At 41.9% G+C, this 12,281-nt stretch overlaps 1 protein-coding gene across 3 annotated transcripts in view; it reads left to right on the forward strand.

Annotated features, from left to right (window-relative positions):
* Window positions 1-12,281, forward strand: part of ehbp1 (EH domain binding protein 1) — a 186,653-nt gene that overhangs the window by 123,847 nt on the left and 50,525 nt on the right. For 2 of the 3 annotated variants that reach the window (XM_030107356.1, XM_030107357.1), the window contains 3 exons: window positions 2,974-3,243; window positions 7,030-7,184; window positions 11,395-11,533. In XM_030107356.1, coding sequence (XP_029963216.1) covers window positions 2,974-3,243; window positions 7,030-7,184; window positions 11,395-11,533 — 564 coding nt within the window. The remainder of the gene's footprint in view (window positions 1-2,973; window positions 3,244-7,029; window positions 7,185-11,394; window positions 11,534-12,281) is intronic. The other variant, XM_030107358.1, reaches the window with a different exon arrangement.

Consider the following 12,281-nt stretch of genomic DNA (forward strand, 5'->3'; position numbering starts at 1 on the left):
TCCTCAGGTGGACGAGGTGCACTCGCATGCAAATGAGTCGGACTGGAGACAGGTGATGGAGAGCGCTAAAACAAACTTCGATCTGAAGTAGGGAAGGAGTAGAGGCTTCCTGAGAGAAATAACACATTTGGATTGGTTTAATGTCAGATCCTTAATATGAGAAGAGATGATGTGAGATGTTACTACAACAAACCATCAAACTTTGTTTATTCAGTAACTTAAACACTCCAGCTGCTCCAGTACACTACAAGGTTTAGCGAAAGAGGCTCTCTTCAACGGGAAATGCCAAATTCAGAACAACTGCCATGAAAACACCAAACATATTACAGTACTGGGTCTAATCTCCTCAAATTCTGCACATGAGAGCAGACTAGATGCTGTCTGCAGAATCATGTCTGAGAGACATAAAACAGCACACACTGTCCATTTAACTCCCCAGCTTTCATGATTATTGAATAACAGGCATGTGTACCTGGAAAATACTGACAGACGTTTAAGCTGATAGATTTTTGATAGATTAATCAGATTTACTTGATATTCACCAGAAAGGCTTTTCTCTCAACTGACCCACCACGACGTTTATTCACAGACTCTTGTCTGGTAATTTCTTATCATTTTTCTTGCTTTTTTTCTTTTCTGAATCTTTTCTGAATAATATGGTTTGCTGGTGATGTTACTCAAGGAGTGACTGTTAGTTGATCAAACCAAAACCACAATCAGTTCACAAGGGGTGAATTGAAATAAAGTCCATAAAGGTCATATTTTTGATTTGAAAATGCTTAAATTAATTATTTGACCATCAGATTTCTGGATCTTAGTGGATCTTTGAATTGATTTGTTTTCTCAGATCTGATGACTTTAAACGAACTGCAAAGTCTTTAAGCGCTGAAACCAGACAGAAGACATGTTTGGAGGAACGGCAGCAGAGAGAAGGAGGGCAGCACTTGATTTATTTGCGCTTTCAGCTTTTCTGAATTGGACTAATTGTTGATCTCATTAAAAATGGAGTTTGAGGAAAGAACAGAACGAGGGAGGAGGCGGAGGAGGAGAGAAACGCTGTGGGCTGTGATACACAAGGCCTGCCGAGCAGAACGGCTAATCCTAGCCCCCGCTCTCTCCCTCTTCCTCCCTCCCGCTCTCCCCTCAGCACCATTCACAGCCCTTTAAATGCGGCGGGCTGCCCCCTCCAAGTGTCTGCCCGCAAAGAAACTTTCCAAACTCCATCACCATGGCCTCCCATTAATTAGACCTCAGCCAGCCACGCAGGAGTGGCGCTTGCTAGCACGCTCCGCATCGCAGCTAGCAAATTAGAAAAAAAAAAAAAAAAACAGCACATATACACACACGCACACACACACACAGGAAATGCTGTTATTTTGACTCCCTCTCTCTTTCTCTTTGTTCTTTGCTCTCTCGCTCGCTCTCCCCTCCAAATAGTAAAAACAAGACGACGTCTGACACTGTTTACTGATTGTGTTGTTTTAATCCACGGTGGGTTATCCATGCAGCTCGAGCTGCTCAGGTCTCCGTTTGAGTTTCTTCTAATGTGCTTTCTTGTTTTCTTTCTAATGTGGAGACACTGTTGTTTCAATTGAGCCCCTCAGGAGACTTAATGGAAAATGTGCTTTCATGTTGCTGTGGTTATTGTTTGCCCTGCATCTTTTATCAGGAACAAGGAATCCAGGCAACAGATCTCTGACCGAGTTAAATTAAACCCACAGCCCAGTTTTACTTTGTGTAGCAGATATTTTGGAGCACAAAAATCAGACAAGATGTTGTCAAAGTTTACACTCTTCACTTAAGTACCTGCTTGATGAGCTGTTGGAGACAATCTCACACACTTCAGACACGCCATGGATGTGGTTTAATGAAAGCAGTGATAACTATCAACACATCAGGTTCACTGAAGACGTGAACAGGGAGGGTGGGAATCACATTCTGTTTTCCTCATAAGTAAAGAATTTGTTACATCTGTCTGAAACCAGGATCACTCTGATGTAAAAAGCTGAAGAAATAAGATTTAATCTTAGCTAGGTTTAAAAAAAATATTTAAAAGGCTATTTGCATCATGACTACATGTTTTTTTTTGTGTGTCTGAAGTCCCTGATAGTGACACTTAGAATAATAATAGCAAGTTAAAGGAGATAACTTTGTTTGCCTCCAAAGTGTAAAATGTTTTCCCAATATAGAAATTAACACACCAACACACTTGTTGGTTGTTGTTGCAAATCCATCAACAATAATTTACTTCATGAATTTGTATTTAGGATTCCCATTAACTGATGCTTTAGCATCTAACTCTGGTATCATCACAAAACATATACAAGCACGTCATCCACATACATTGCAATAAATCCGTTAACATCAGATTTAGCATGATCCTCATCACTATAACTCCTGGACTGTTTACGGCATCTAGACACTTTTAAAACTACCTGAAAGCAAAGAAACAGAGGTTTGTGTTCATATATTAGCTATTATATTACAGCGCCTCCAAAGACGTCATCTATCCGATTCCTCGGTGTGTCAAATATCTGTGATGCGTTTCTCAGAACCATCAAAAACAGAAATATTGACGAACTGTCAGAAATGTAAAGTTGATGTTATCTTTTCACTCCCACATTGGACAGTCTCATATGACTCCACAGCCAGAAAATCAACACGAATCCTCTCAGTCTGCTCGTAAGAGCGAGGAGGTTAATTTCACCAAAGAGCACTGGTCAGTGCAGTGAGATAAAAATATCATGTTGTCAGATAGTTTGCATCAGTGTTCTAAGACATTTATGATTAAATTCAATATGAATTGTTCCTCAAACTGCTGTTACTACTTCCAAACGGAGCTTTCGGAACTTCGTTTCTGTGTATTTCAACCTTTTTATGTCTCTTAACACGCCTTGCTTGCTTGGTCTCCTCCTCCCTTGTTTCTTTATCTATTCACCTCTTTTTTCCTTCTGTCCAACTTTGAACCTGCAGATGTTTTGCACAGAGCGAGAAGTCCTCACGAAGATGATGGTGAGGATGAGAAGGAGAGCAGAGTTCAGGAGGAACAGACTCGCTATACTGCTGCTTCTGCTGCTTCTGCCGCTGAGGATGATGATGATGATGATGATGATGATGATACTGTTGATGCTTCCACGTCCGCGCTGGTTACTAACCCTCTTCCACCGGAGGCTCTTCCAGCCGCCTCCAGCAGCCAGGAGCCGTCGGAGCTTACTAACCCCGACTCTGAGCTAACCTCTCCGGGTAAAATCTCTGACTGCTGCCCTGCTGCTGCTTCATGTCTGTGTGGCTTTTTTTTTTTCCTGTTCTTTCGCCTTCCTCAATGTTTTCTTTCACATATTTCCTCATTATTTACTCAGCTGACTTGCTTTTTTTTTCCTGTTAAGCTGCTCAAATTTGAAGTCTGGTTGGTTATTTAGCAAAAATACATCAATTTGTAAATAGGTGAATACAAAGCGATCAAAGATTTCAAGGTGTTTGGGATGATTAGCATGCTGAACAATAGCTCAAAGGTCTCTAAGTTTGGTCCAAACAGCTTCAGATTAGTTTTGTGGAGGTTTCTTCTTGTTTCTTCATTTTTCCACCCACTAAACACAATCCAAACACATTCTCCCTATGCATATTTAACTCTGTTCATCCAATCAAAAATACTCAAGTATGCAAATAAGAGAAAAATGTATTTCAAATTATGAGAAATGCAATGAAATTAGCATGCAAGTTTAGCTTTAGGTATATAAAAAAAATGTACACTACCTCAATTTAAAAGAATTTAAGCAATTTTCCATGGACACAGGGAATAAAACCTTTAACATTCTGATTGAGAGACAAACCATTTGAGCAACTGAGCCAGAACTGCCCTGGTTTTAGTTTTCTGCCTCATCAGCATGAAGTTACAGATTGTGACATACGACATCCAGATATCTGCATTCATTGCTAAATTTGATTTTATGAGACCCTGTAAAGAAACGTCTTTGATAAAAACACTTTCAGCAAACATTACCATTTTTTAATAACTCGTTTTTTTTTTTAAACTTTAAAACCAATGATGAGCTTTATCACCAATTTTAGTGCTTATGTTATAATTAAAATGCTTTTCCCCCCTTACCTGCAGAACTCGTGAGCAAATCAGCAACAACCTGAAAACAAATTGCATTCTCAAATTTATACAGGATTGCTTTAAGGATTACTTTTTTTGCTTCTTTCAAATCAATTTTTTAGGTTTTATTCATCAGTTTCTGCTAGTTTTTACATTTTTTTTAACTTTATTTCTAATTTTCATCAAGGCTGCAAGTTTGAATGTTGTACATGTTAGAAAAACTCTTCATTTTATTGGATACCATCAGCCAAAATGATGGCCATCTTGTAACAGATAAGATAAGACATCATAAAACATTGCACAGTACGTAAAAACAGCGATAAGAAGTCATATAGACAGTATATGGTTCTGCCAAGACCCTGCTGTGACAGTGGCTCAGGAAAACCTTATGAAACAGATGTTTTTAGTATTTTTGAAAGTATCCACTGAGTCCAGGGAGCGCAGGTCTCGAGGAAGCTCGTTTCAGAGGTGAGGCGCAGTAGATATGAACGAGCGGTCACCCCTAGTTTTAAAGCGAGTCCGGGGGTCTCTCTGCAGGTTCTGTTCAGATGACCTCAGGCTTTGGGCCATCTGCACCTTTAATTAGTAATATACTCTTGATTCATCAAAACAGGAGCTTTTGAGGCATGTTTCTACAAATGTGTCGCAATTTGAGGACTTTCTGCTGAAATCGTCATTTTCTCTTAAGCATATATTATGCTTTGTGCATTTTTACATCTTCACTCTAGAAAACCCACCAGCCATGTATATGAGCTTATTTCTGTCGTTCTGTCGGCTCGCTGGTTTCCCTGTTTTCCTCCACAAGAAACTTTCCTTGGTCGTAATTAATAAACTCTGAAAACTGCTCCCCTGACAGAAAAATGATATCTTCAGTAAAGCATTTGCCCAAATCTTCAGAGGTAAACTAATTACTTTGTTTTGTGTTTAATTCATTTTATTTGTTGCCTTAATTTGTCCTGCCGATGTGAGATAGGTGGGAGTACAGTGGAGGGAGCAGAAGAAACAAACATAAAAACAGACAAGCGCTTTGAAGCGCAGTATCTCTGCAACATTTTCTGAGCACGTCAGCTGGGCGTTTCTCCGTTTACCGTAGTTTTCACGCAGTCTTGAAAGAAAACCGATGGTGGCGATTATAACACCAAAGCAGCTGTCACCACAGTTTATTCAGTGAATATGTATTTTTCCTTTAAACGCTCACTTTCTGTCACATTTACCCTCCGTGCTGTATCGTTTCCATACCAGTCTGTTTTCTTTGTGTTTCCTCGAACCGTTTGTTGCAAAGTTGATGTGTGTGTGTGTGTGTGTGTGTGTGTGTGTGTGTGTGTGTGTGCACGTGCATGTCACTGGGGGAGGTGACACATGAAACGGTGGCCCTCCTGTTCTTTCATCTCCTTCAGTGCGGTGGTCCGGCCTGGCAGGGGGGCTGTGGTTACCAGTTAGCCCAGAAAATAAAGCCGTCTGCAGCTACGGCCAGTCACACTGAATCAAAAATAAAAAGAAAGGCATGAGTGGAAAGTAAAGCTAACGTGTATAATGAAAGGAGGGAATCAACTAAATAAATATGGGATGTGTTTTTCCCTTACAGCAACAATCACAGCTCGGCTGAATCATGGTGCTTTAGTTGCATATACTATCATGGTAAAAAACAACAATCTCAATGAGCAAGCAGACAAAGTGACACACAAAGCAAAGAAAAACTTCATTGTATTCAGAAGAAACATCAACACTGCTTCATTTTATTGAGTTTAGGTAAGAAGTCTGCAATCTGTGGATCTTTTGCTCCTCTGTAGGGGCTCCCTGAAGGTTTTCAGATCTGTGAAGGTTTTAATTTTATTGTGTGTTTCCACAGTATAATGATTTTTTTCATAACTGTGTCTTCTTTCCTGGTTGTAAAGGACTGAAAAAGATTAAATAAACAGTTAAAAATTATAACGTTTTGAAAATGTTAAAATGAATTAAACAGCTGAATTTTCTGGGAAAAAGGAACCGTAACAGGTCGAGTAGCTTAAACAGCTGAAGTCAGTAAAAAAGTGAAAAAATCCAAAAAGGCTAAAACAGCTAAAATGTGTAGAACATGTAAAGTAGCACTAAGAAAACCCATTATGGTTAAAATAGTTACAATTGCTGTAGATGTTAAAGTATTTAAAATAGCAAAATTTGCCAAACTCGCAACAAATTGCTTTTAAAAAACTGATATAGCAGTCTGAAAAGTTAAAAGAACAGAAAAATGTGAATAAACATCAACCATTCTTAATTTTAGTCAAGACTACTTATTACTGCAACATGAGATACAGTGTTGATATGTTGCAGAAGATTACAGGTTTAGGAGAATAGTGAGAGAGAAAAGACTGAAGACATCAACATGTTGTTCTCTGGTTTGAGAATCAGCTGCTGATCACACACACACACACACACACACATCCTCCAGGAGAGAGAGTGGAGTGAAGGATCAGAAGGATCTCCCAACAATCTGAACCGACGGCATTTTAACTTATGGCACATACTCAAAGTGGGCAAAGCTTGGCCCCGCCCCCTTGTGATCTCTGGCCCCACCCACAAGGGGCTCCTGAGGGTGGAAAAAGAGTTTGAATCATTTCTAGTGAGGGAAAAGTCGGCCACATGGCGAACCAAAGATCAGCCAAGTAATGAGTTATTAATGGCCGGTTTCCTCATTTAGCTGTTAATTTTCTTTAAAAGTTCCAAGTTTCCAGACATCTGAGAGCAGAGGTGTTCCATCCTGGTTTTAGTTGTTCAGTATCAGGATGCTCTGCAGAGCTTTGTGTTGATGCTTTCAGTTGAATCCAGGCTGTTCAAACATGTCAGACTAGGATTCAACGTCTCAGAAAAACCATCAGAAAAACCCTGCTTTGTCTTAAGAGCCCAGTCAGTGTGTGTGTGTGCCTCACACACTCATCACGTCCGTTCCTCTGCAGGCGCTAACAGCAAGCATGTGGATCTGAAGCTGAAGAAACTGGTGGAGGTCAGTCCAAGAGGAGTCACGTCCCCTTCGTCCCCGTCCTCCACCTCCTCCTCGTCCTCGCCCACCGCCTCCTCTACCTCCCCGCTCAGCCCGGCAGAAGCATCGGAGGTACTCGCCTCGACACACCCGCTGTGTATCTCCGTTTCTCTCCACCTCTCTCTGTCCTTTCATCTCTCTCTCTCTCTCTCTCTCTCTCTGCGTTTGGCTCTCTGTACGCCATCAAAGGGTTAGTCCAATCAATTAGGTCCGATTGACCCTGGTTGTCAGCCCGTTGACCCTTTGTACACATCAGTCGGTCGGACCACTTCATGTAAGACCATAGTTTATCCCCCCGTATCCATATGAGTCTGTCTAAAGCCATCACTCAAACACAGACACACACACACACATGCATCACAATGCTCTACATAACATGCCGCAGTCGCCTCTATTGACCATGACCTTTTCAGACTGTGTGTGTGTGTGTGTATGTGTGTGTGTTTAAGTGGGAAAGTGGGTCGTTACGGAGGCTTGTGTCTATACCTTCTGATGTAAATATTGAGTCAACAGCACAGTCGGCCAGTCTGAACATCTGTTTAATTGATTTTGAATGTCAAGTGGAATAAGGTGAGTGTGTGTGCGTGCGTGCATGCATGTGTGTGTGACTGTCAGTACGAGCGAAGCCCTCTGCGCTTATGGCAACATGGGGCGTCTTTGATCATCAATTCACATAAACACCCTCTTGTGTTCAAAGCCTAAAAGGCTTAGTGCTTTCTGGCCAGAGGAGTGCGTCTGCGCGCCTCTTGACCCTCACAGAGGTGGAGTCGCCATTTGGTTGATTCCTAGCCTGACCCGATACACCTCACTTCAAAGGTGTGGACGCACAGTCTCCCCCTGCCGTCGGACTATAAATGGTCAATAGTGAGGTTTATCACCCCGACACCAGCGTGGAATAGTTTGGTAGCAGCGTGTAGCTGATCACCTCCCACGGTCAGGATCCATGTGATCCATGGATTAGTCGTATAGATTAGCAGTAACGGTGTGCCATAGAAGTGACTTTCTGCAGTTGAGCAGTGATTTCCTCACTGGCAGGTTCTTTTTGGAAACTGGTGCTAAAACCAGGCCGAGACCACCCAGTAACAGAGGAAGGACGAGTCTGTCTCCATTCACAGAAAGAACCAGATGAAATTAAAATCCAACAGCCTCCCAGCAAAGTCACTGTCAGGGTTATTTGATATATTTCTTTAATTTATCATTATTGTTATGTTACAATTTTAGGCCCTGCTTTCCTGATGTTTTCAAATGAAAATGCAACGTTTCTGAAACACTGCTACTGTGCATGCAGACTACCGCACATGCTCAGTAGATGGACGATAAGAACATTTTCCTCCAGAGTGTCATGTCACTCTCAGTCCATATTCTCCTGGGACTTGGTAGTTTTAGAGTTGAGAGTCAGCATCTTAGCAAACGAACTGCTGTCATGTGAACTGGCCCGAGAGCCACTGCCATCCATGACTTTTAAAAAAATGAACAAATGACCGCATTGGTCCGACTCAAAGGAACTGTTGGTTACAAGACACTTCCTTCTCTCTCAAAGGTCTCATTTGAAAAAAGGTTTTGCTGAGCAGATGGTGTTTTTCATCTGGTATAATCTCATTGAAATGCCAATCATTTCATTTTATCCATCAGACTGCAATCTCAAGATTTAAAACATTTGAATTTTCCCAGCAGCAGCGTTTTAGATGCAGGTTGTTTTATTGAATGATGACAACAGGTATAAAATAAGCGGTGTCAAAAATAAAACATTTTAAATGAGTTAATCACTCCATTTATGGGAATTTTTGCCTTTCATGTTTGAATTTCTGTCGTTTCATGCTCAGTTCAGTTTATTTTTTTGGTGAAATGCGTCCTTCTACATGACGAGTTTGTGACACATTGCGCAGCCACGGCCGTCTGCGACCCTGAGCGGAATAGAAAATGGATGTAAAGATGCAGTTATGTTAGTTTTGTCCCAAGAGGATCTGTCTTCCCAAAAGTCCTTCAGGGCTGATGCAAGGACCTGCAGGAACACACACACACACACACACACACACACACACACACACACACAGTGCCTCTCATTAGCGATTGTGTGTATGCACAGCCTCGGCAGTGCACGATAAGGGCATGCGACGCTCAGCAGACTGCAACATTAGTCACGCAGCCCCCTGCATGCACATTCACAGACTCGCACGCACCGAAAGCCCTGAATCACCGCCGCCGCAGCTTACCACAGCGATGATAGCAGCGATAAGCGATAGGGAGGGGAAGTCAGGAGGGAGGGGACGCCCCAATATCTGCTCGTCCCAGAGCGTAAAGAAGGAGACGGGGGTAACCAAGTGGGCAGGTGCTCCCTGTGTGTTTGTGTGCGACTGAGCGATCAAGAGAGAGAGAGATTGCGCCGAGAGTTTCTGAGGAGATGGAGAAAAAGTGGTTTTGACCCCTTGGTTACAGTCCCAGTCCAGTTCAGTTCAACAGTGTGTCATAATTGGGGGGAGATTCGTAGCCTTAATCAGTTACCCCAGGGATTTAATTTCTCTCCAAACAAACTGTTCCCTGCACATAATGCAAGGTTTGCAGTTTCCAGTCATCAATGGGATGAAAACATGCAATGAAAAAATAAATAAATCTGTCTTATAACAATATGTCAAGAATGGGACTATTAATCCTCTAAATCTGCTGACTTGAAAATATAGGGGTAAGATTTTTTTTTTTTTTCTTTATATGAACATGCAATCAGACGAGATGAACTGCTGGATCCATCCGTCCATCTTCTTTATTTACTTTATTCAAGGTGTGGCTGTATGGGACTCACAGGGACAATATACAGTGTGTGGAGACTCAAGTATCCCCAGAATAACATTAGTTATAGCAATAGTATTTTATAAAACCATTATATTAAGTGGATACGTACTACGGTGGCCTGGAGGTACGTAACCACCTTACGTAATGGTAAAGCTACAATGATTATGATTGTAATCGTTAAATGAATTGTTGTCTCCATTTACTGTGAGATGTGCAGTTAAAACTCTTTTTCAATTTAGAAAGTAAATCTAAACTTCTATTTTCTTCTAGTTTATAACTTTAATCTAGTCTTCTGCCCGTCTGTGGCGACTTGATGCAACTCAGATTTTCGCACATCTGAGCTGTGGCCTTGTTTTAAAATATTTAATTGGCCTTTTTGTATAATGCGCCTCATCACTGACTTCGCCTCGGTTTGACTTGTCACGCAGTTTTAAGTGGCTGGTAGAAGCTGACAGACTAATAGACAAAACAAAGTGAGAGCAGACTAATTGCTGACATTGTTTTTGAAAGTCAATAATCTGAAGCTAAACTAACAACTCCCCGTCTGCGCCCGGTTTCCCACCCACACACTGTCTCTATTAGCCGGCCGCGCTCTGCACACCCCGCTTGACTATCTCCTCCCGTCTCAAGCGGTGGAACATGTTTGCCCTAATTGTCGACTTTATTACACGTTTCGCCGTCTTATTAACGTCGACACAACGTCAATCTTTGCCCGAGTCGGTTTCTTTTCCACTCGGCTTGGCATATTCGGAGGCATGGTAATAAAGCATTTCTGCATGCCGTCCTTGATAGTGAGAGAAGCGAGCGTGCAAGCTTTTTAACACGTGTTCACTTTGAAAACAATAGTGGGCTCTTTTTTTTGCATTTTGCATTTTGCATAATCTGAATATATTTTCTGGCTCGAGGTTTTGTTGAAAGTCAAGTTAATTGCCTCTTTTTTGTCTCTCTCATGAGCGTGTGTGTGTGTATGTGTGCGCACGCACGTGCACGTGCCAACAAAACACATCACAATGTCGCTGACATATCAACTTCTACCAGATTTTCCTCTGCCCTGACAGTAGTGTGTGTGTGTGTGTGTGTGTGTGTGTGTGTGTGTGTGTGTGTGTGTGTGTGTGTGTGTGTGTGTGTTTCAGTCACAATCATCACAGCGTGCCTGTGAAATCCTGTAAAACGTCTGCCTAATATAAGCTTGGGAGCAGATCTTAAGTGGCAGCTCGAGTCTCATCATCAACTAGATTCAAGTTCTAACTTTCTTCATCACTTGAAAGGTTCACCAACTTCCTCAACGCCATTTACTCATGCAGCATCTTTCAACTACAACGAAACTCAGAGTACTTGAGTTTACTTGAGTACTTGAGTGTACTTGAGTACTTGAGCGTGATTAAAACACTATAAAAAAAACTTATGCATGCGCGAATACATTTATTCTGCACTAAGATTGTATAAACCTGAAGGTTTTGAGCATTAGTGACTCTGAGCTCGTTTCCTCTGACAGAACAGCGCCGAGGAGCTGCGGGCGGAGCGTCTGCGCAGAGCCACCGAGAGGCTGCGCAGCCCCGTCGTCTTCAACAAGGACTCTGCAGTCAGGAAGACGCAGCTCAAGTCCTTCAGCCAGTACGTGGAGAGCAGACCAGGTGGGTGACGCTGCCACACACACACACACACACACGCACACTCATAAGGGACATGCAGTGTTTACACAGGGAGGATTGTTTGCACTCGACTCAAACAGCAGAGCGAAGTGTTGAGGATGTGCGCGGCTGTCCTGACGAGCCGATGATGACTTCTGCACGAGGCCACAATGATTCACTTGTTCTCCGCTGCTGTTTGCACTCTCCTTCAGCTCAAGATTTGCATATACGGGCTAAACGTGGAAAATTACAGCTTCCGCTACCATTTTGGATATTATAGGACTTCTTTCAGTCAAGGAACTCATGACGAGAGAAAAAAAAAACTTTGTTCCAGCTGCAGCTGTTCAGGAAAACAAGACAACACAATTGTTGCATTTTGATCTTTCATAGGAAGATATCTTGATGGAAGTGATCTCGGGGTTTTGTTTTGTTTTTAAATTTGAACTGCTTTATAAGTGTTTATGGGGCTGTGATGGCAGGTCTGAAGGAAGGCTGTAAATAGACGCTTGCTGGTTCGACTCCCACCATGACTCCCTGGATAAAGGCTTAAACTCACAATATTTCATGTTACATCAAAAGTTTGCCATGAATCCTGTGTCAGATCATAAATTCAGAATTTATATTTATCTGCCTTTAAAATGGTTTCACTTGGCTTCAGAGGTTTTTATTTCTGTAGATTCCATCTTTTTTGGGTTCATTACTAGTTTACAGAAGCACTAAACACTTATTTTTTTTGTCAGGCGACGTGTTG

The sequence above is a fragment of the Salarias fasciatus genome, chromosome 13, assembly GCF_902148845.1.
Source record: "Salarias fasciatus chromosome 13, fSalaFa1.1, whole genome shotgun sequence".
Classification (NCBI taxonomy): Eukaryota; Metazoa; Chordata; class Actinopteri; order Blenniiformes; family Blenniidae; genus Salarias; species Salarias fasciatus.